This window comes from Ziziphus jujuba, chromosome 5 (assembly GCF_031755915.1).
Source record: "Ziziphus jujuba cultivar Dongzao chromosome 5, ASM3175591v1".
NCBI classification, from domain to species: Eukaryota; Viridiplantae; Streptophyta; class Magnoliopsida; order Rosales; family Rhamnaceae; genus Ziziphus; species Ziziphus jujuba.
Genome location: NC_083383.1, coordinates 12,380,217 through 12,402,602, shown reverse-complemented (window position 1 = coordinate 12,402,602; position 22,386 = coordinate 12,380,217). Strand labels below are relative to the sequence as shown.

General features: G+C 32.4%; 3 protein-coding genes across 6 annotated transcripts; 1 reads left to right on the top strand and 2 right to left on the bottom strand.

Annotated features, from left to right (window-relative positions):
• Window positions 1-748: 748 nt before the first annotated feature.
• On the bottom strand, window positions 749-5,888 carry LOC107420997 (vacuolar protein sorting-associated protein 9A-like). The gene is made up of 5 exons (XM_016030108.4): window positions 5,617-5,888; window positions 5,350-5,497; window positions 4,540-4,710; window positions 2,804-2,983; window positions 749-2,143 (listed from the first exon to the last, which is right to left on the bottom strand). The coding sequence occupies exons 1-5, from the start codon at window positions 5,706-5,708 to the stop codon at window positions 1,217-1,219; spliced, it is 1,518 nt and encodes a 505-aa protein (XP_015885594.3). The 5' UTR covers window positions 5,709-5,888; the 3' UTR covers window positions 749-1,216.
• Window positions 5,889-7,289: 1,401 nt separating this feature from the next.
• On the bottom strand, window positions 7,290-11,485 carry LOC107420984 (beta-1,3-galactosyltransferase 7). Of its 2 annotated transcripts, none has more exons than XM_016030089.4 (11): window positions 11,118-11,485; window positions 10,844-10,940; window positions 10,655-10,713; window positions 10,321-10,544; window positions 10,150-10,213; window positions 9,177-9,249; window positions 8,969-9,089; window positions 8,760-8,847; window positions 8,525-8,650; window positions 8,126-8,235; window positions 7,290-7,941 (listed from the first exon to the last, which is right to left on the bottom strand). In XM_016030089.4, exons 1-11 carry the CDS (start codon window positions 11,207-11,209, stop codon window positions 7,793-7,795), a joined length of 1,203 nt encoding a protein of 400 aa, XP_015885575.1. In that variant the 5' UTR covers window positions 11,210-11,485; the 3' UTR covers window positions 7,290-7,792. The 2 variants fall into 2 exon arrangements, with proteins under 2 accessions (XP_015885575.1, XP_015885576.1); XM_016030090.4 differs by having other exon boundaries at window positions 10,321-10,535; window positions 11,118-11,484.
• Window positions 11,486-19,407: 7,922 nt separating this feature from the next.
• Window positions 19,408-21,613, top strand: LOC107420989 (uncharacterized). Of its 3 annotated transcripts, none has more exons than XM_016030096.4 (3): window positions 19,408-19,566; window positions 20,185-20,317; window positions 21,153-21,613. In XM_016030096.4, the coding sequence occupies exons 2-3, from the start codon at window positions 20,245-20,247 to the stop codon at window positions 21,365-21,367; spliced, it is 288 nt and encodes a 95-aa protein (XP_015885582.1). In that variant the 5' UTR covers window positions 19,408-19,566; window positions 20,185-20,244; the 3' UTR covers window positions 21,368-21,613. The 3 variants fall into 3 exon arrangements, with proteins under 3 accessions (XP_015885582.1, XP_015885583.1, XP_024930241.1); XM_016030097.4 differs by having other exon boundaries at window positions 19,550-19,615; XM_025074473.3 differs by lacking the exon at window positions 19,408-19,566 and adding an exon at window positions 19,643-19,761.
• Window positions 21,614-22,386: the final 773 nt, after the last annotated feature.

Below are 22,386 nucleotides of genomic sequence, written 5' to 3'. Positions count from 1 at the left end.
GTTTTATTTTGAATTGGAAAGTGAAGTGAAATTGATTTTTTTTTTTTTTTTTTTTTTTACTAAAATAAAAAGTCCCCCTAAGTGCTGCATTGTATTTGGTGGGTAAATTTGACGTTTTGGCTTTATTATTGATGAAAACTCAGGCGGCAAATGCGAAGGTGGTGACAAGAACATTCAACAAAAAAGCCATATAAAAGATGACAATTACACCAAGGCTATCGAAATCAATGATGTGAGTTCGAGTAGTTTAAGAGGGAAATATACAATGTACAATAATGATCTTTGGTATAAAAGTTTTAGGTATTAATCTTGACTTTATGCCTTAATCCAATATCATGAAACATAAGTAAAAGCTAGATCCTCCATCCAAAAATCCATGGATAAGCAATGAAATTAAATCCTTCTCACAACAAATACATATTAGAATTACAATATTAACATATATACTTATTCAAACCAATGGTAGGAAATTACTTTCTGTCTTTCAACTCGTTTACTTGAAAGCTCGAGAATTAAATCCATAATTAATCTAATCTATAATTAATTCTCGAATGTGTCACCCTCTAGTTGCCCCGCCTATTCTTTTCTGTTTGGGAAAAACAGAAAAAGAGTTTCACTCAGAACCCCATTCCCATTCCCTACAAGAAAAAACACTTTTCCCCCAGCAGAAAAGGATGAGGCAGCTGAACAAATTTATACAGATATATCACGACAGCATTGGCAGATGAAGAAATTGGGAGATGCCAAGTCTAAGAAATTTTTTCTTTTTCCTAGTAAAAGGAAAGTACATTCCTGCCCTTTGTGAAGGAAAGCAAAATGCAGCTATTTCGAAAATTACATTTCCATCAAATGTCATGAGCTCCTACAATTGATGATCATCTTTCAAAGTGTTACAAATGTGATGCGTGATTACAGGAGGAAGAAGAAAACACCTGCAAGCTGGCTAGCTGCACAGAGCTGAGTTACATCGTAGCTTGCATTTTCACATTATCCTATAAGGACGTATTGTCACACCAAATGTTAATTTATCTCATTTCCATCCAAACTTTGCACTGTTATCCTGTGATCTTCATGAGAATGGATGGCATGAAAGTCGCTTGTTTCCAACCAAAGGTTAAATCATGATATTGCTTAGGTGAAAAACGTTCTCTTGGAGATTCAACATACATCCAAGACATATATGTCCAAAGAGAGTATCACCGAGAAGTCTCCTCGATCATTGAGAAGTCTCTTCCACTTTACCACCCTGTGGTGCAACTGCCTCTTCTTGTGCCAATTGGGATTCCGAATTTTCCACATCTATAAGGGGAACTCTATCTGAATAGACATCAGTCCTACCAGTATCTTTTATTGACTCATCAGTAGGGTCTGCAGCCCTTGTATCTTCCTGTTTATTCGTGGTTGAATAAACTTCTGTCCTACCAGTATCTTTTATTGACTCATCATTAGGGTCTGCAGCCCTTGTATCTTCCTGTTTATTCGTGGTTTCAGCGTTCTGCTGGACCTTAGTCTGTGAATTGAACGGAGGAATTGATGGAGCTGAAACCCCCAACCCTTTTGAAAGACAAACATATTTAAGAACAAGTTCTTTGTAACTGTTAAGTAGATCCTCCACGTCATTGATTGTTAGGTCACCAGCATGGGCAAACAGGTAGGGATACTCCTTAAAAACTTGACTCACCCGATCCTCCTTTGAAAGCAGTTCTGCACCTTTATTCTCCAAATCTGAGAGGGATGGAACTTTGTTAAATGATAACTGATCCTTTGGATTCAATGTTGCTACCTTAGTTCTAGGTCTTGATTCAGATGATTTGGGTCTTAATGCAGGTTCCTTGCTAACATTTAAAGCTTGGTGTCTGGGATCCATAGTTTCTGCTCCAGGTGCATGTCCTATAAGGTGATCACTTGGATTAGACTGATTCTCTAAATCAGTTGAGAGTCCAGAGAGAAGAGCTCGAGCAGATTCCATGTTCTTTTCGAACTCACTTTCGTCCATTGAAAGGGCTTTTGCATCAATGTTTGATATAAAAGATTCAACAGATTGCATGTTTGTGAAATAGTAGGCTGCTTCTGAAACTAAACGAGACTCTCGTCTGTATCTTTGTATGTACAACAAATTTGAGTGCAGCTGTGGAGGATTTGCCTGCAAAATATCATTATAAAAAGTGAATTTCCCTTACATAATGTTAAGACGACTTTTTTAAACAATATAAGGTGGCCAATAGCTGTGAACGTAGTAGTACATTCATCTTGGCAACAATTCCAGGCAGAGGCAGTGTCAATTTGAATTTCATGGAGTCAGGACCCAATGAAGCAAATGTGACTAGATGTGAAAAATAACTAATGATCCAAAATCACGATATTTTAATGTCCACATTGAAACTTCTTGTGTCATCTGAATCAACAAATACATGACTAACGATGCACCCGTTAGATGAATTCTTCTTTAAATTGTAATTCTACACCAAATAGATAACAAGAATTTGTTAAAATAGCAAAAGAATAAAAAGAGATAAGTATGCATATCATATGAGAGACAACAAGTGGAAGACAACTGTAAAAGAATGGTCAGGAATACAAGGCCACATAAAAGAGAGAAGAAACAGGGTCAGATAACACAGCATACATACACGTACACACATATACTATATATGATATATATTGTATTGTATGTGTTAAAATGTAATTACTTAACACATTATGCAACAAATTATTTAAATAGTTAAATGTCATGAAATATATTTTTATGCACGGAATGAGCAGTAGATTTTTTCATGAAATATTGATATATTAGTAATCTTACCTTTAGAGTAACATAAATGAGGACAGGAAGGAATTCATCAGCTCCAGGGGGATTTTCGTTTGATGCAATGGAAGCATTTAGCAGCAAATTGGTAACAACCTTGCAACAATTGAGGATGCAAACAAGCTTGTCTCTTGGTGCCTTATGCATATTGATCTTCTGAAGTTCTTTCTGTGCAAGCTACAAAAATAAAAATAAATTAGTAACTGTAAGACTTCAATGAAGGATCTCCATATACAGAAGCAAATTGACACAAACCAGAAACATGTTTTATGATTTATATTGCAATATGATATTACATACCAAGCGATATGGATTATTTTATTTGTTTGCATTTGGTCTGACTTAATTCCGCATGTGATTCTTATTATGTTTAAATGACTAAAATGCTAACACATCAATTTGCACCCAAAATGTGATAAATGAAGTTGGTACCTTAAAAATTATATTTTGTCATTCCTATTGCATTTTCAAGGGAGAAAACCTGTACAAGCTCAATGTATGGTTTGCTCTACCAATACCAGGTAACTCATTAAGTGGAAATACTCTCTGGACTAGTTTGGTTAATCTATCCTATCAATAGTAATTTCTTTCTTCATTTCATAAATTTGTTCAAGAATGTCTAGAATCAGAGATTATAATACCAGGAAACGAAAAAATGTCAGCCGGCCGATTAACCCAGAAGCATTGCAGCTTGGGCAATTCTAGGGATCACAACCCCAAATCATGGGGTAAGAATCCCTCTCCTGGTGACTGGTGAGGACACCATGGATTAAAATGGAAAGAGTATTTACCATGACTAGCACAGTATCCTTTTACAAGAAAAACCATCCAGGTAGATTAAAGATGCAGTTATTTATGCCTTTGAGCGATATAACACTTGGAGGCACTTCCAACAATAGCATCGCCTTTTGGCTTCACATGACTCATGCCATGTCTTATGTGACTCCTAAAGATTCAACTCCATTCTATTATGAACTTTAAAAAATAAGGGTTGTCTCTATTTCAGTTTTCTGTCTCACAATCTGTATTTTGCTATAACTATGGAGAAATCTTGTGCGGAATTTTTTTTAACATTCTTAAGAAGAAGAATAAAAAGTTTATTTTGGAGTGAGATGAAAAAATTGTCTATGGCAGGAGTGGTAGCATAATAATACAAATGTTTTGACAGCATAACCAGCTGTAATTCATCAGAAGACAAGTAGATATACTCTCAAATTCATCAAAATGCTATATACGGCTCATCTTTCCAAAGAAAAAAAAATCCTCAATTGTCAACATTAGCAAGCGTATCAGATAAAGAATATATGAATTCAAAAATAGAACTCTATTATTTTACAGGGTTTAGGGTTTAGGGTCATCCTTGACAGTACTTCCTTCATAAAATCACTTGTACAAGAGGAAGGCTTCTCATTCTATTTTTGAACTCGTAGATTTTAAATTTATCTGCAATAATTCAGGTGCTCCTGAAATCTATTAAATAAAGTATAACCCTCCCAACCACCACTATAAATTCATCCTAGATATATCCTGCACTATATTAGAAAGAGCTAATAATTCCTTTCTCATTTTCTTTGTTCCCTTGAATGGCCTTTTACAACCATCCAGAACATACACTGGGCATTTCACATGTGAAAATGATTTTAATGTCAACAACAAGCCTGGTACATACCATCAATACAGGAAAGCACTCTATATCCACATGGAGAAAACAATCCGGAATGTGAAATACTCACCAGCCATGACGTCTCATTTTGAAAAGCAGGCTTAATATCCAAATTTTCAGGTCGAATGAATTGTTGAATTAAAGCCATCTTCTCAGAAAGCTGCTCATCTTGTTTCACATCATCTGGAAGTGAAGCAAATACACGAGTAAATAACTTTGTCATGACATACTTCTCCAGTCCCTGTATTTTGAAGACACTCAGAGGTCAAATAACATAGAGTGAAAAAAAATACGACAATAATAATAACAGAACATCTCCAAAAATAGTTTTCTTTTTTCTTCTCTTTACCATTTTGTTGGCTCCACTACCTTTTCAGTATAAAATCTTGTCAGAATTTCAGGAATTAAGAGGAACAAATCAATTAGTTTCCTAATACGATCCTTAGTTAAGGGAATTAAATCTGATTATTTGTTCCTTTGATAATCATTCTTCATTTTGTTTCCTTTCATTGTATACTGGCTAGTCTATACTTTTCTTTCTGCTCATCTTCATGGCTTAAACTTATGATGGATCAATTAAATAAATCCCAGAGTGTTTGGAAATATGTTTTAATCACTCGTTTATTTTTGGATTTTCAAGTTTTTGGTTAAGCTTCATTGGCCTTTTATCAAATTTGGAAAGTCCCATAAATTGAATGCTGAAGCTCTTTTCTTTCTAGTTACATGCATTACAAAAATATATCCCAGAAATATAAATTTGTTTATGGTCATTTTGGGGTAAAAGATTCAACATTTGTAGGATCAGTAAAACAGAGCATAGAGATAGAATTCATTCTAACATAACATAAAGTATAAACAAATAAAATAGTGCTAAACTCACTTCACCAGCACTGTCCAGCTCCTCCTCAGAGCAACCGGCCCAAAGTGGGTGAGCCCTAAAATCAGCTTCCATTTTGGCCAAGAACTCCTGTACAGCAGCACTGTCCCTTTCTGGATCAGGAACATGGTTTGAGAACGACACTATAAAACTGCCACAAAAATTCCCAACACAAAATTCTTTAACAACGAAAAGATTTTGAATCCAAAACATTCTTAGTGGTTTTCGCAATAGGACCCAAAAAAAAAAAAGGAAAAAAAATGCTAACACCTTTTGATGGATTTGACGAAATCGGCTGCACCAGGCTGACGCATGCGCTCAAGAAAGTCGTGCAGCCCCAAAAACACGTCGGAGTTCTCCATTGGCCGGGAATCACCTCCGTCCGGTTTCTGATTCTCCGGTGATCGGAGCTCGGAGGTGTGGGGTCGCCAAGTTGGACCGTAAGCTTTGCAAGTAAGAGAAAAGCCAAAAGGCCTTGAGCTACCTACCTGCACTCCAGTTCGTGCCGTGTCGATGGGTATGGAAGCCGATGCAGTTTTTGTTTTATTTATTTATTTATTTCTCGTTGAAAAACTGTAATTACTAAGGCCCAACCCGAAATAAATGGGCTTGGATAATGGGGTTTGAGCTTGGTTGGGCCCATGAAAAATCATGACCTAGCACTCTTGAGGAAGAACTCTGTCTCGGCTGAGGCTCTGTGTCATTTTGACCAGCTGCAATTTATGCCAATTATTCCCAAAAGAAGTAACTCGTCAAATATATATTCACCAACCAAAAAAAAAAAAAAAAAAAGGAAAATTGTCATATGTATGAAAAACATAAAGTGGAAACGAAATGTCAACATCTTGGTTATGAAACCATGAAAATGAAATAGTGTTTCAACGGAAAAGATAAAATACAATTCAATATTGTATTTTTTTTAAATATAGTTCAAATGATAATATCATTTATGAAATAATATTTTTATATCTTTTAACCAATACAAAAATTTGTTTAAAATGTTTTTAAACGTGTTTTTTTAGTGCATTATGAACTGAAATTAATTATTTAAATATAAAACTTTTCAAGAAGTAGATGAGAGTAGTCAAAGAGAGAAAAAGAGCAACACTTAATTTTTTTTTTTAATTTTAGCTTTTCTTTTCCATGATTAGAGCTAGAGGTGAAAAGTTTTGAAGGGTCGAATAGATAGTGCGGTGGTAGGTGCCAAATTCATAGAAAGGAAGTTGAAATTGTCTAGAGTTCGATGTCTCTTGTCAACAAAAGGTCCAGTTCTAGAGTCCTAATGGAGGGACAAAAGTCATAAAGGGATTGAGGAATTCATCATGAGTATAAGGAATTCTTCATATCATACTCACAATGAAGAAAACAGCATATAGAATTAGAGTATGGTTGATTCATAGAGAGAAATTTGAAATTATGTCAAAAGCATTGTCTAAAGTTTGATCATTCTAGTCAACAAAATAGTCATATTCTGATGTCCTAACGGATGTACAGAAGTCATAGAAGGGTTTAAGAAATTTGATTATACCAGTGAAGAAAATGGCGATTTTCACCGATCATTGTTGGATTTTAGGTATAAATTTTAACTAGAAATTTTTTTTTTCTGGTGAGACTCGAACCCAGCTCATAGACTCAATTTCAACTAGAATTGATATTTATATTTAGACGGCAGAATATATATATATCTGGTTGTTTCCACCTTCAAAAGTGGCTTTTAGTGCAAAGGAAACCATAAATACAAACCAAGTTCCGAATGTAGTTGCCCAATTCCATTGGAGTATCCGAATTATTTAGAAGATCCATTCTATATAAACCTTTCTCTCACAAACATATGAAACCCACATGTATTTTTAAGTGGGATTTATGTAGTACAAACGAACCTACTGAACATTCCTCACATCACAGTACTTTGGAAGTTAGGATCTCATAAAATAACACTTAAGTAAAATAGAAATGCATTAAAGCAATGCCCTCCTTTTGTTGGTCTTTCATTAAACAAAGTGACAAGAAATTTAAAGAATATAACATAACCGACACCCTTCAAGGGGGCATTAGAAACTTACATTCAAACCCTAATATAAAAAAAATTATATTAAAGCTAAAACAAAATGAAAAGACAATATTGTGAATAAATACCGTCATCACCTCTCACACCTAAAAGTACAAGTGGAAGGAACATTTACAATCAGTTTCTCTAAAATTCTCATCTATCAAATTGCTAACCATCTTGAATGAAACAGATACAATACAGCTTTGCACCAGGTTGGTTATGTTCACCAGCTCCTACAAGTCTTTCCCAAAAATTAGGAGCAACGTGAAGGACATGTATATCACAATTGTATACGATGTTTTTCTCCATGTGAGCTATTAAGCTGTCTCCTGCATAGTTGTGACTGCTGAAACATTTTTCACACACTTGTTTGGCCAAGTAACATGCAGCACTAATTTAAAATAGCGAACTCCAAACAGCTCCATCCCCCTCTCCGCACTTTTCATGAACAAATTTGATCTTCTCTACCGACTTGCAGATTCCACTACAGGTCCAATCAAACGATGCAATGCACACATTACCTGCTTGTGCTTTCCACTCACAATCTGCAGCATTGGAGAATTCACTCAAGTAAAACAAGAAAATAAAATAAAATAAAAATAAAATCTTGCATGGGTCCTCAGAAGCACTGAACACGAGCACCATTTCTAATTCAGAATGGAAAATTAGAACTTTTTGTCGGGCGGAGTGCAAGAAATACTTAGATAATATATCCTTTAAAAGCTATACCTGGTGGAGTACCACAGCACATATTGCGATCATCAATGTGCTCGACTTCAAGGCCAATAAACCAAGAACCAAGCGACACATCTTCATTAGCGTACTTGTGCAATATAGGCCTGCAGTCACAAACCAAGCTTTTTAGAAGAATAATAATTGAAAATGATCACATGACACGAAACGAAGTATCTAGGGAAATAGAGCTTTCAGATATTTAATTTTTGGTCCAGCAACATCGCATAAAAAATTTCAAGAATACTCAGATCAAAGATGGTTGCAAACTTAAATTTCTGAAAATTTGGTGATGATAAAACTTGTTTCTCATCTCAGCATAAACACACTACATATAGAGTTCAATGAACATTGAGAGCGAAATAGGCAAATTAAAAGTAAGAACAAATTTCTTACTGGTTGATGGAGATATATGTTGCGAGATCCTTCGAGATTGCATAAATTTGCCCAGTTGCATGTCTAAAGTATTTGTTCCCATCCTCTCCAAATTTCCAGTATTCTGGTTCATGATACTTGACGTTCCTAGAAAATAAAAGAGTTCAAAGATATCAATAACTAACATATAAGATCATAAGCCAATAAACAAGTGATAAACCCTTTCTCCTTAATAGAAAAGCTGCAAGAGAATTACTTTTGGGAAAGAACAGGTCCAGATTTCATACAACCAATGTAGACTCTGGGCTTTGATCTGTGACGGGCAAGAGTTGATGCAAGCATACCTAAACAGGCAAGACAAACAAAAAACTTGACCTTTGTTGAGATAAATGAAATTACTTCTTCTTACAATCATTACAACAAAGATAACATCAATTTATAAACATGTCATGCAGCAGCACATACCTAAGTTGACATGAACATCATCATCAACCTTGACATAGAAATCAGCATCCCATTGTGCTACTGCCGTTGAAAAGAAAATTTTTGTTTTTGCAGACAACTCGTGATATCCTTCAACATGCTCCTACAAGACAATGCAAGATTGAGACCAGAATCATGTCACAACTGCTTTCTATTTTTCATGCATCAACTGTTTTATCTGTTTTCTTACCAGTCTAAGGAAATCTTTATGTTGAGCATCTTCTGAATCGATGGCTCTATCCAAAATACTGTTGGATGTTGCACTGAATGCACCATGTAGATATATTTAACTCGGGTCAGTTCCAGAAGGAAGCATAGTAAAAAAATAACATGGCATTTACCAATGTTTGATGACATGAAGATGATATATATGCAACCCGAAAATTTTCATAATAGCAAAGAGAATGCACTTGCTACAGATTTTTTGGCCAAGGTATTTAATTTATGGTTAAGGAAGTATATGATACAGAATAAGCTCCAATAAAACAGAGCCCGACAAGATATTTGCAGCAGAATTACAGTTATAATTTTTAAAAGTAATATAAATTATTAAGGGAGTTAACTGATATTTAAGAATAACAGCTTTTTTTTTAAACTGCATGTCATTGATGGTACACCAGAAGAGCCAGCAGCAAGGAGGACAACTGCTTGCATATTGTGCATAATTCGAGAAGAAGATTATATAAAGCACACAGAAAATGGTATAGACAAGTCTGCCTAATAAGGAACTTCTGCTGAGGCCTTTCAAATCAGGAAGAGTTCAGGCAAGTTGTTGCAGTATTATTACCAACCACTAGTTAAGGTAGAAATGTCTTCACAGCTTGATGGTAGCTTGTCGATTTGAGAGATGCAGGGGTACATATAAGAACTCCAACATATTGGGTAACAAAAGGGAAAAAACAAAAAATGCTTGATAACAAAGAGGGGACCATATTCCAAGGCTTTTCTTGAAGATAATCAATTATATTAAATGCAATTAAGACTTTCTTAGTATTCTTACCAGAGAATTAGACTAATTTCTGCTTTAAGAATAAGGAAATGGAATATATAAATTCCTAAGGCACACTAAAGAACTTAATTTATCCGGGTATAATATTTATTGCTGTATGAAAGTAATAAAAGCCAATGCTTCAATGAAAAGAACCAAAAAGTAATTAATTTACCTGTGGCCAATCATGAAGCGAATGACAATCCCTTTCTCGCGCTCTAATTGAATAAGCTTTTCCCCTGATAAACATAAAAAAGGAAAAATTTTCAGCTACGAAGGCCGTAAACATCAACATCGTAAATAACACATACACAGAAAAAGTACAAAACAAACTATAATTAATTACCTTGCGGCATCCAAGTCTCTCTAACCGAATCACGCCGCTTCCTACTGCTAAAAGCAGTATTAATTCCAATAACTATGAATGCTTTCTTCCTCACAGAACCTCCTTCATTAGTCACCGACTTCGAATCCGAGCCATCTGCAGAAGAGCCCATCTCACGAGAACTCCGAGCTGCTGCCAATTCCATTTGAATCATTGCCATTTGCTTGTCTAGAGATCTGCCATGCCTCCGCAAAAATTCACACAAAGGCAGCAAAAATGTTAATTCAAAAAAAAAAAAATTTCATTTATGGCACACTCTTATCGATCAAATATCAGGAAGCTCAAGTCTACTCACTGAATTGATTCATGGGTTCTATAAATTTCGTTCATCACATCCTTTTCTTGTGAAGGTTTCTGATTCAAAAGAGCATTAAATAATATAAATTCCAAACCCAATTAAATTAAACAAATAAATAAAAAAAATTTAAAAACAAGAAAAAAAAAAACCCAAAAAGGGATTCAGAATCTGCTCAGAAAAGCATACCTTTTTAGTTGCGCAATCCTCAGAAACTATTTGAAGCTCTTGTTCATGTCTACGACTCGAGATGAGCTGACCATTAGATTCAGAAGGTGTCGACATTCTGAAAACGAAGATCCAAAGTCAAAAAGTTGAGCAACCAAGAAAACCCACAATCGAAAAACAAGAAACAAATCCACAATTTCCCCAAAAAAAAAAAAAAAAAAAAAACTGTGATTCCAAGATAACCCAAACAAAATTCAGAAATTGGTAAAGTAAAGAGAAAACATGGAAAATAGACCTGCCGGTGAGAAGCACACCAATGAAGAATGAAAAGACGCAAAAAATGGGAATCCATTTCGCAGAGACTTTGCCGGAGCTCCGGCCCTTCATTCTCTGCGCGTTTTGGACAACGAAAATAGTAATGTGAGAGAGAGAGAGAGAGAGAGAGAGGACAGAGATAAAAAAGAGACAGAGAACCACAGGTGGCAAATGGAGCTTTAAATATTTAAGCAGAGAAGCAATGGTTTAATTGGTTATGCTTTTCAAATGGTTCTAAGTTTTGTCTCTAATATTTTTTTTTAATATTTTTTTATTAGGAAAAGAAATTAATATCAAAGCCAAAGTTTGAGTTTTTTGCGGAGTTTGGACCGTCAAAGTAAAGTTAGGCCAAAACTGTTTTCCAATGCGACTTCGATTTCATAGTTATTGTCGTGCCCACATTTTTGCATTTATTTCAAGCCGTCGACGGCAGTCACGCCACTTGTTGCCATCTATTTTCCTACGACAACCCGACCCGTTTCGTTTAGAATTCAAAATTCTCACGCTTGACCCAAAAAAATTTATAATAATAAAAACAAAAAACAACGTGTTAGAAAAAAGCTATGGTTATTTCTGCTTTTCAACAGCCCATTTTTTTTTTTTTTTATTTCCTTGAACATATTTTTGGAAAGAACAAAAGGAAAAATCAAAAAAATTGATTTCGATAAATTGGTAGGCCATGTCATCTTACATCATGTTGAATTTTAAATTTCAAAAAAATTTAATTTGGATTTTACACCAAAATTGTAAACTGTATACGTCTAATCAGAAAAAAAAAAAATATATATATATATATATATTTTTTTTTACTTTCCGACATGCAAGTGAAAAAGATGGTCACCATGAGAGAATTAGTGCTTGAACACTTTTTTTTTTTTTTTTGATGTTAGTGCTTGAACAGTTAATAACCTCTTTTGATACCTAAACACGTAGAAAATTCTAGAAAATATTCAATATAATTGGCTTACTAGCATATCTTTTGTTTGATTTTTTGGATATTAACATATAAAATTACGTTAAATAGAAGTTAAACACATGGTTTCACTTTTTTCTTTCACGATGCACCTCGATATTCCATGTTACAAGAAAAAAGATAAATAAATATATAGTATGCTACAAACTGTTATATGCAGTGGTATTCTAAGTGGGAGACTTGACCAGTCAGATAACTAAATTTCTGACCCTTTTTTTTTTTTTTGTCTTTTGTTCATGGCAATTGAGAAACCAATATAATAGGAGGAAAATGGGAAGAAAGTCATTTTCTCTTTTGTTATTATTGTTATTATTATTTATTTAAAAAAAAAAAAAAAAAGAGAGAGAGGGAGGAAAGTCTCCTGCTATGTTACAAATACTACTATTCCAACAACTTGATCTTGGATCATACGTGAGCTCCACTCCTTTCGCTATTATTAGATTGCACTTCTTTGGAAATTTCTTCGTCGTTCTCTTTACCAAGTACACAGGGACAGGTCACCATGCCTCCTGATGAAGTCGATATTTTGTAGCTTTACAGTTGATGCTTTATACCTCTCTACACTATACTATTGCTATAGCTAGGCATCCTACCAAATTGGGCAGAAACAAGGGATTCAACTATTCCAAATTTATTTCGACTAGAAGAAATTAGTTGTAAATAAAACGATGTCAGCATACTGATGTGATACTGATTTCATAATTTAATTTTAATAAAAAAAATTTAAAAATCCATATTCTTTTAAAAATATATATATATATTTATTATTTTTCCATTTTATATCTCTCTGCACTCTAGTATTGATCTAGTTAGGCAGCTACCAAATTGGGTAGCGACGAGGAATTAAGTCAATTATTTTAAAAAAATATATTTAATTTATAATTTAATAAATTTAAAATGAATTATAAATTTAAAAGATTTAATAGATTGTTATGAAATTATATAGATTTTATAAAAAATTTATAAGAATTTAACAAAATCATTATGGTCAAAATTAAATTTTATATTGACAATTTTCATCACAATTTCACTTTTAAAATCTATAAATCCATTATTTTTTAAAATCATTTAAAATCAATAACTTTTTGAATACTTTTATTTAAAAGAATTTTACAAAATTCTAATTGAATACACTGAGATTTTTATGGACTTTTATAAAATCTATTAAAATTTAAATTGAAAATAATTGAACTTTTAAACACTCTTTTAAAATCTAAATTGAATACTTTTAAATTTTTAAACACTTTTAAAACTCTAAATTAAACATACCCCATAAATTTATTTCTATAGACAAAAAGAACAAAAATTACTCTAATTTTATAATAATAATATTTTTGAAAAAAATTGAAATGGATTTTTGTTGAATTAAAATAACAATAGGACAAGCATAAAAACAATAAAAGAAAGAAGAATCAACAACTAATTTTTATTAATAAACAAAACATTATGTAAAACGGATATAATTCAGTTTCAGTATTTATATTGATCTAAATTGGACTAGTTATTTAGCAAAAAGGAAAAAAAAAAAAAAAAGAAATTGGACTAAGTATTTCATCCAACTTAATTCAAATATCACTCAAATATTTAGGCGTTGTTGGTAAGATGATGATTTTTTGTAAATGGCAACCTTAATCAATATATATATATATATATATATTAATCAAAATCCAAATATAAAGGTGTATTTGAAAGTGATTCATGAAATCCAAAAGCACTGCAAAAATGATAAAAGTAATTTCCATAGTATTTGATTAAAAAAAATTAAAAATGATTTTTAATGATTTTGCTTAAGAGAAATCATTTATTTGGTGGTTATTTTATGGGGGAATTTGGCATATTACCACCTAAATAGGGTGTAAACGGTATATGCCCAAACATTTCTAGTATTTTTTTGTTCTGCATACCTCTATCCATTATACCCCTCAATTAAAAGAAATTAAAGAAAAACAAAATAATTTTCTTAAACATGCTTTTCCTTCCTCTCTACCATGCCCTTTAGGTAGTGTTTGGTACGCAGGATAGGTTCGGATCGGATTAGATTGGATAGAATAGGTTCAGATCAGATAGGATAGAATAATGCAGTTCTATGGTTGGTATAATGCCGGACTAAATGGTGGACTAGTTGTTCCATATTTGATGCAGAATTGGACAAAATTGAATTATTTTATAATTTGTAATTTTTTTAAAATAAAAAATTTTAAAATTCTATTTATAATTACAATAAAAAATAACATATTTAATTAAATTTGTAGATTTATATATTTGTATTTATATATGAAATTTAATTTTTTATTACACCCACAAACTATATTAATTTATAATTTTAAAATTAAATTAAAATTAAATTATAACATAATATTTTATAAATAACAATTAATTAAATGTTCTTCTCCAATGAAACTTCACCTATAGAGCCCATTAAAGAAGCTGTTTTTGAAGAACCATCAAAACCCATTTCACAGATGCTGCTTCAAATTCATGACAACCAAATGAATCACAAATCTCCAAGGTGCTCCAGATGTGGAGAACTTGCTGTTGCTGCCGAGATGGAACTGGAAATGTGGAATCCAATCATAAACGTGGAAGAAGATATGGTAGTGGAATCTCCAAAGTACTGGAAGTGGACGGCAACTCCAAAGGAAGAGTCAAGGAAGAAGACGAGGAAGAGATGCAAGAAGACCATGAAACAGAGGAGAAAGATTCTGGGAGAGTTTGATTTGTGTTCTAATGGCAAGCAGGTATGGATGTTCGACGGAAATTGCAGAGGTGGGTATTGCAATGGGAGTTTTGGATCAACTGAATTTTGCAGAGATGGAGGGTAAGAACCATACTCACCGACCGTGTTTCTTTCTCAAAGAGAACCGGCAAGAGAACACTAGTGAGCTGCTTTAATTTTCCATGGCGAGCCAAGGATCTGCTTCAGCGAGGCTTCGTTTGAGTTTGGGACAAAAGTGACCTAGGGAGAGAGACGGATCAAATGAGTTCCAATCGATTGGGATTAAAATACTGTTTAGGATTAGTTGTCCCGATCTCAAATTGTAAAACTAAACATCAAACTGGGACATAGTCTCGTCCAATTTTGGCCAATCCCACTTACCAAACACACACTTAGAACCCAACTCTATTTTTCTCTGCAACCTTTGTGCTCTTTAAGCTCGTCTCTTTGATCGTCTCACAATTCACATAAATCTCACTTGACACCCTCCTTTTATTGTCTTCATCTTCTTCAGTTTGAGGAATCTAGATTAGAATGCAATTTTCTTATTCAATTCGATTTCTAAGTCCTTTTCAATTGAATATGGGTTTTATTTCTACATTCATCTTCTTTCTAAAATGTACTCTTAATTTTTGTTTTTAATGGCTAGTTTTGATAGACATTCAATAAACAAATAGTTGTTAGTTCATATCTATCTTTGAATTTTGAAACTTTAGATTTAGTTAATATCCATCTTCATCACTTTTTTGGCCTTTGGTTTGAAATTTATCTTCCATTACTTTTTCTAAAAAAATTATTCAGATTATCTTTTTTTTTTTTTTTTTTTTTTTGTTCAGCTGCAGAAAAAAAAGCTTATTCAAGTCTACAAAAAGTTGTTCAACTTCTTACAAACCTAAAACTTCCTTGGACCCTTCTTAATCAAAATTTTAAATTGGTTTCAAAGGTTTTAGGGCCATATAAAAATACTTCAAAAATGATAGTGCCACAATATCATTAAGCTAAAAAATGACCTTTTATTTGAGCATACATTCACACTGTAGTTGTTAAAACTTGAGTTGAAGTTCTTCAAGCTTTTCGTGCTGCATAGGTTTGCAACATCTTTTTTAGATTAATCCAAAAGTAAAACTTCTTTTTTGTGTTTCTTAACCCCCGAGAACCACCCTATCTCAAGTCCTCTATCTTTTTTGCAATCACCTTTGCCTGTCTCTGCATATATAATATTCTTTGTAAGTAAGAATCCACAAAAAAAAAAAAAAAGAAGATAAAACCTATAATATAAAGAGAGTATAGTAATTATGAAGCATTTTTTATTGGATATGATTTTTAATAAATAATTCCAAGCCCTACCAATAACTCCTTAATATCACAAATTCTGACTCCACTTTATCAAAGACTAAATCCCAAATAGATAATAGCCATCAAAAAGTGTAACATTATTTATTACCTTATATAATATATTATAATCTGTAGATCGGTACAAAACACAAATAAGAAAAATAAACCAAAAACATGTGTCATTATTATAAATTAACTTAGTCACAAAATTAAGCTCTAAAGCCAGTAATTATATATATATATATATAGGAAATGAATGAGTAAAATACTTGTAAGAACCACTCTTAATATTGGATATAGCAAAAGAATCCATAGAATGATTGGTCCTAGAATGTCGTTCTTGACCATTATAATTAGTTGGACGAAATATTTAACCATGCTCAATGCAAAACTTTAATAATAAATAGTAAATAGTAAGTTAGATTATTTAGTACTCTTTCATACTGAACACAATAGCAGTTCAATCTTTCAGTTGTGCCTTAATTCTCTTACTTCTTGGTTGAGTTGAATTGTATTTGCCTTGCCTAAAACTTGAGCCTCAGGTCCTAATATTTTTTATACAACATCATGTTTTATAGATGTGACATTATCTGAAGTATGCAATTGAGAAGCAACTTTTCTTTTCTTTTCTTTTCTTTTTTTTTTTTCCTACAAGGAACTAGAAATAATTAGATATAAAAATTAATGGCACAATCTTAGTGATTAAAGGAATAAAAGAAATACATATTATTGTCTTTCCAATGATTCCATACATTGTTTTCCATTCTTTGGGTATGTGCATTATTTCTAATCAATTTTTTTTTTTATTGTTTTGGCTGTTTGTGATATTAAAGATTGGTTTATTATCAAAGAGTGTTTATTACCTATGGTTCTAATATTTTGCAAACATTGATTATATACCCTACTTTAGAATGACGTCGAGGAAGAAGAACCTACGATCTAATTCAAAGAAGAAATGTATAAAGATGCAACCCAATAAGTGCAATGCACCTTCCTCGAACCATCATTGAACTTCTAAGCTGCAATCTCAATCCAAGAAGAAAAGCACTAAGCTGTAATCTCAATCTAAAAAGAAAAGTACTAAGCTGCGATCTTAGCCGAAACGCCATGTAAGCACTCCACCACCTTCCTTGGAAAGTCACAAATTTTTGAACATCTTATTCCTCCAAGAAAGCTCCTAGTTGATGTCCCAATGTCCTCTCCCTCATATGAGTTGGTAGGTTTGATACTTTTTTATATATTTTGATGCTTTGAATATGTAAAGAACTATGTGTTGAATATGTGGTTTGATTTGAGGTTTAACTCATGCATACTTTATTGTATTTATTATAAATATGCAAAATTATGGATTTTTTTTATATGCATTTTTATGAATTTTGTGTGAATTATATCGGTTTTATTGATAATATATCTTAAACTATTTATTCATGATTGTTGACTTGGTAGTTAATTACAAAACAAATTTCTCCCAATGGTCTACGATAATTGCCGATAAGCCATTGGAAATTTTTTTTAGTTTGTTGTGGTTTGATTACCAAAGACTTCATCAATAATACCATTTGTTTAATAACTTTAATTGATATGTTGGATTTGTTTGAACATATTAATGTCAAGTTGAGATGGCAAAATAGTGTGTGAGCAAATGGTTAAATTCTATATAATTTATGTGCACATTATTTTACAGGCCACTGAAGCTCCTAGATGGAAAAAAATATATTTTCAAATATTCTGATATATTTAAAGTTAACTTACATTCCTTTGCAAATCCAATAGAAGTAAATATAATAGTAAAAAATGTATTTATATTTGATCAATTGAATCGCAATCTAATAATAGTCATATTGGAATATTAAACTCCTTATACACATGTATGTGGATCATATATGTAAATCTTATATACCAATAGCATCTATTGGTATTCTCAATACATTTTTCATTAATTGTTTTGCTAATTTATGCATGTGGTAGTTTTTTTTTCTTTTATAACTCTCTATATGGTAGTACAATTATTTGTTTTGTATATACCATCATAAAAGTTGTATTGATATATTAAATCACAAGTTAAGGAATGAATATATATATATATATAAAACAAATTAACCCTTTTTAAAAAAATAATAATTATGCAATTAAAATTACAAATGTCGTATTAGTTATCACAATAGCATCCGTTGGTATTTTTTCAAAGAACAATATACTTTTTGAAAAAAATTATTGATGACACCTATGGGTATTGTCGATACACCTTTCAGTAATTTATTTACTAATTTGTGAATGTGGTCATTTTTTTTTTAATAATATTCGTTATGGTATTACAATTATTTATGTTGTTTAGCCATAATAAAAGTTGTATTGAAGAAAAAGAAAATAAAATTAGGAGAAAAACAAATAGATCCATTAACAAAAATAAAATAAAATTGCATACCCCAAATTACTAATGGTTTATTGGTAATTGTAATAACAGCTATTGATAATATTTCCCGAGATTCAAGAGCACAATGAAAAATAACGAATTTGCTCTTACATATTAATAATCATTACATCCCACTAATTCCATATCTCCAATATTACTTCAATACGTCAAGTTTTGGTAATGCATGAATGAACTCTTATACAACATTTCCTATCTCTACCATATATAAATTTCTTGGTTTGGTGAAAGGGAAGGTGGAGCTGAGGTTGAGCTGTGTAATCGATTTTTATTGTTTTTTTTTTTTTTGGGTTATTTAGTGATTGAATAAAGGCTTGAATAGAGTGATTTTGCTTTGAAATTTTATTTTATTTTATTTTTTTGGTGGGTTGAATAATAGAAATTTTGATTTGGTGCAATGGAAGTTGAGAGTTATGGAAGAGTAGTACATACGAAAGAGAGAGATTAAATATGGTGAGTGAATTGTTGGTAAGGATTAAATCGAAATAGTAAAAAAAAAAAAATGAGTAGATAAAAAAACAATTAAAAAAAAAGCGAGATATAAACCATTAACCCCCCCCCCCCCCCCCCCCCCATTTGGGGCATTGGGTGGGCAATGGGTGGGCAATGGCCAAATTCCCCTTATTTTAAGATCATTCCCCAACGGCCGACCGAACCCAAAAATTCGCCTGAAATGTTGTTGGGCTCTTTAACTCGAGTACAATAACAGACCCTCTGACCCATATCAACACCAATATATATGATAATGGGCCGGGCCTCTATATATTTTTCCTTACCCAAAAAGCAAAAAAAAAAAACAAAAAAAGAAAGAAAATTGCCGCGCGAGTGATTTTCCAAGAGTGGAGTATAATCTGCAGAGAATCCAAACAGGCCCCTAATCGTATGATCCAAAACCTAACACGCAGCTTTCCATCATTTTCACTCCACCCAACAAAATCACAAGGCTGAGTTTCTTCACCTGCAACTGCAATTCGGTATGGATTTAGTATGGAAAGTATATACGTATACTTATATATATAAAATGTATATTTTTACGGCATTTGAATTCATTAATCTTATTGTTTATGTTTTTCGACGGTTACTATTAATTTTTTATGATTCTGGTTGATCGAAATGATTGTGCGCTTTCTTACAAGTTTCGTTTACTTGTGGTTTTTGATCGATTTATGGTATTACGACGTTGTCATTTTGAATTAAATAGTTAAAATTTTCTTGCTGTCGATTTTCCCATGCATTTTCTCATCATCCGAACGGAATATGAGTGAGTGAGCGTACACATTAACAGGATTATATGTGTTATTTTATAAATTGGTGGAAGTTGGATTAGTTTTACTGTAATTTATCTGAAACCCGACTGAGCTGGATCTGAATTATCAAACTACAATAACGATAAACTTATTCACAATGTCAGCATTGTAATTTTTATGCTTTCCTCTTTTGATTTGCTCAAGGAAGTCTAGAGCTTTTTTTCTTTTCTTTCTTTCTTTCTTTTTTTTTTTTTTGGGTTAAATTCAGGAAGATTTCACAATTTTTCTACTATTAATTACCCTTTTTTTTTCTTTTTTTTTTTTTCTTTTTTTTGGGATTTAAAGGGAATCTATATAAACCACCAGTGCTAGCAAGAAACGAAGGGCTTATTCTTTTTGAGAAACATGGCCTGGAACAGTGGAATGAGATCTTGCACAAAGTTGTTGATGTCTTCAGAAGCATCTATGTTAAAATCAGGTTATATGCTCTGGGTTTGCTAATTATTTGCTGCCACTGCAATAACAGTTAAATGCTTATTGATTTGATATTCAATGGCATAGTATATTTTCCTTAATAAATCAGTTTAAATATTTTCTTGAACTGTGTTTCCATATCATTGTATCTCCAGTTCAATCATTGTAATAAAACCTGTATGCCAAAAAAGTGTTGTGTAAATTGATGCGTGGTGGTAATGCATATATTTGAAAAAATTTACTTCGTATGCATTGTTACTTCTTCACATTCACAATACTTGAATTAGATTCTTTATTTGCTGGCTTTAGCATCAATAGCAAGGAACTAAAGAAATGTTGTTTCTGTGATAGAAGTTTTTGATAACTTTCTTAATTTTAAAATTGTTTAAAAGACACAGAGAAACAGTCTTTGGACAATTTATAGATTCACTTTCTTAATTTTAAAATTGTTTAAAAGACACAGAGAAACAGTCTTTGGACAATTTATAGATTCTATCATTGAAGGCCTGGTATTCCTAGTCCTAATTAATATCTACATGGAATACATGAAAACCTATATATCAAGGATATACTAATTATTGATGCCTGGTAATATAAAGTTTTACAGTGGTTGGGAATAAAGCCGTAAAGAAAAGGAATTGCTTTAGGATGTAAAGATAGTTTCTTAATAGGAAATGATATCTAGATATGAGTCACTGCTGTTGTATGTCATATTCAAGATTAACACGACATAAATTTGGCTATGTTATTCTATTTGTTTAGCTTTGAAATTGTCTCTCTTATTGTAAGTTTGTTATCACTTACTAACTTAAAATAATAATGATTGTTTGTTGTGCCAGCAAGTCGTGGGTTTCACTCCACTGGAGTGAAGAGAATGGGTGGACATGGCCATGATGAACCATATTATATGCATGCTAAGCACATGTATAACTTGGACAGAATGAAAAACCAAAAGTTGACAATGACCCTCGGAGTGTTCACTGCCTTCAGCATTGGTGTGGGTGTTCCAATATTTGCTGTCATATTCCAACAAAAGAAGACAGCTTCTGCTTGAACTATTTTACGTTTTGGTAGCAATAAGATGCACTATCCAATGGGATAGTTGAATGCATTTACCTCATATTCTTGTTTCTATCTTATATTTTACTTTTTCTGTTACCAAGAAAGTAGGCTGTTTTCTCAATGGTATTTATGGCACAGATTAGTAAGATTTTTTGAGCGTACTGTTTATTCTTCAAGCCATTATTGTTTTAACTGCTTAAATTAATAAGATTCTTTGAGCTTACTGTTTATTCTTCAAGCCATTATTGTTTAACTGCTTCTTCCTACCAGTAGCAAGCATTTAAGACATGCTAAGAGGAAATATTCCGCCTATTCAGTTCGTATTTCTTAAAATATTTGCTTCCAAAATGAAATCAAAAAGGGAGAAATCTGAAGGTTTAAATGGTTTCTCTCGCTGTTACATTCCTTTTGACAGGTATGTGGAGCTTGACTAACATAGCATTGCAATTTCATCCTGATTTACATTCCTAAGTTTTGTCATTGTAATCCTTAGTACAGATGATATGTTGTGCTAGCTACTTGGCAATTTGTCTTAGCACAGGAAGGGATCGCAGATTATACTTCCTAGATAACCAGTTGAACTTTGTTCCAATGGCACTAATGGAGTTCTATTTATTTATTTTTTATTTTTTTGTTAATTATTTGGTAACTATTTATTTGTGATTTCAGTGATTAAGCTGTTTGGCCTCGTTAGATTAGCATATAAACAGCCTAATACAACATATTTGTCGGGTCGCATTCAAATTTTCAGTAACCTTGTGTCTGTATGCTGGTTTGGTCTACTGTTTTCCAATAATATGATTTTCTTAATGCCATTGTACTGCCACCATATGGATGCTATCTGGCTGAGAGCATTGTGGATGCTTAGCCGTAATTCTTAATATTCTGAAATTATGTTACAGTCTACCTGTATTTGTTTTGGTGGCGATGTTAAACTTTTACCATTATGTTGAACTCAGTGGTGTTGATTGATGAATATGAAATTGTTTCTATTAAAATGTTCATAATATG

What these genes read in the sequence shown, in the direction of transcription:
- LOC107420997 (XM_016030108.4), bottom strand. Translation starts at nt 5,708, where the DNA reads ATGGAGAACTCCGACGTGTTTTTGGGGCTGCACGACTTTCTTGAGCGC. An exon ending in TTCGTCAAATCCATCAAAAG is followed by an intron (nt 5,498 to 5,616) that starts GTGTTAGCATTT and finishes TTTTTGTGGCAG; the next exon opens with TTTTATAGTGTCGTTCTCAA. An exon ending in TCATTTATGTTACTCTAAAG is followed by an intron (nt 2,144 to 2,803) that starts GTAAGATTACTA and finishes GATATTTTGCAG; the next exon opens with GCAAATCCTCCACAGCTGCA.
- LOC107420984 (XM_016030089.4), bottom strand. Translation starts at nt 11,209, where the DNA reads ATGAAGGGCCGGAGCTCCGGCAAAGTCTCTGCGAAATGGATTCCCATT. An exon ending in ACATATATCTCCATCAACCA is followed by an intron (nt 8,236 to 8,524) that starts GTAAGAAATTTG and finishes TTGTGACTGCAG; the next exon opens with GCCTATATTGCACAAGTACG. An exon ending in GTGCTGTGGTACTCCACCAG is followed by an intron (nt 7,942 to 8,125) that starts GTATAGCTTTTA and finishes CCAATGCTGCAG; the next exon opens with ATTGTGAGTGGAAAGCACAA.
- LOC107420989 (XM_016030096.4), top strand. Translation starts at nt 20,245, where the DNA reads ATGGCCTGGAACAGTGGAATGAGATCTTGCACAAAGTTGTTGATGTCT. An exon ending in AGCATCTATGTTAAAATCAG is followed by an intron (nt 20,318 to 21,152) that starts GTTATATGCTCT and finishes TTGTTGTGCCAG; the next exon opens with CAAGTCGTGGGTTTCACTCC.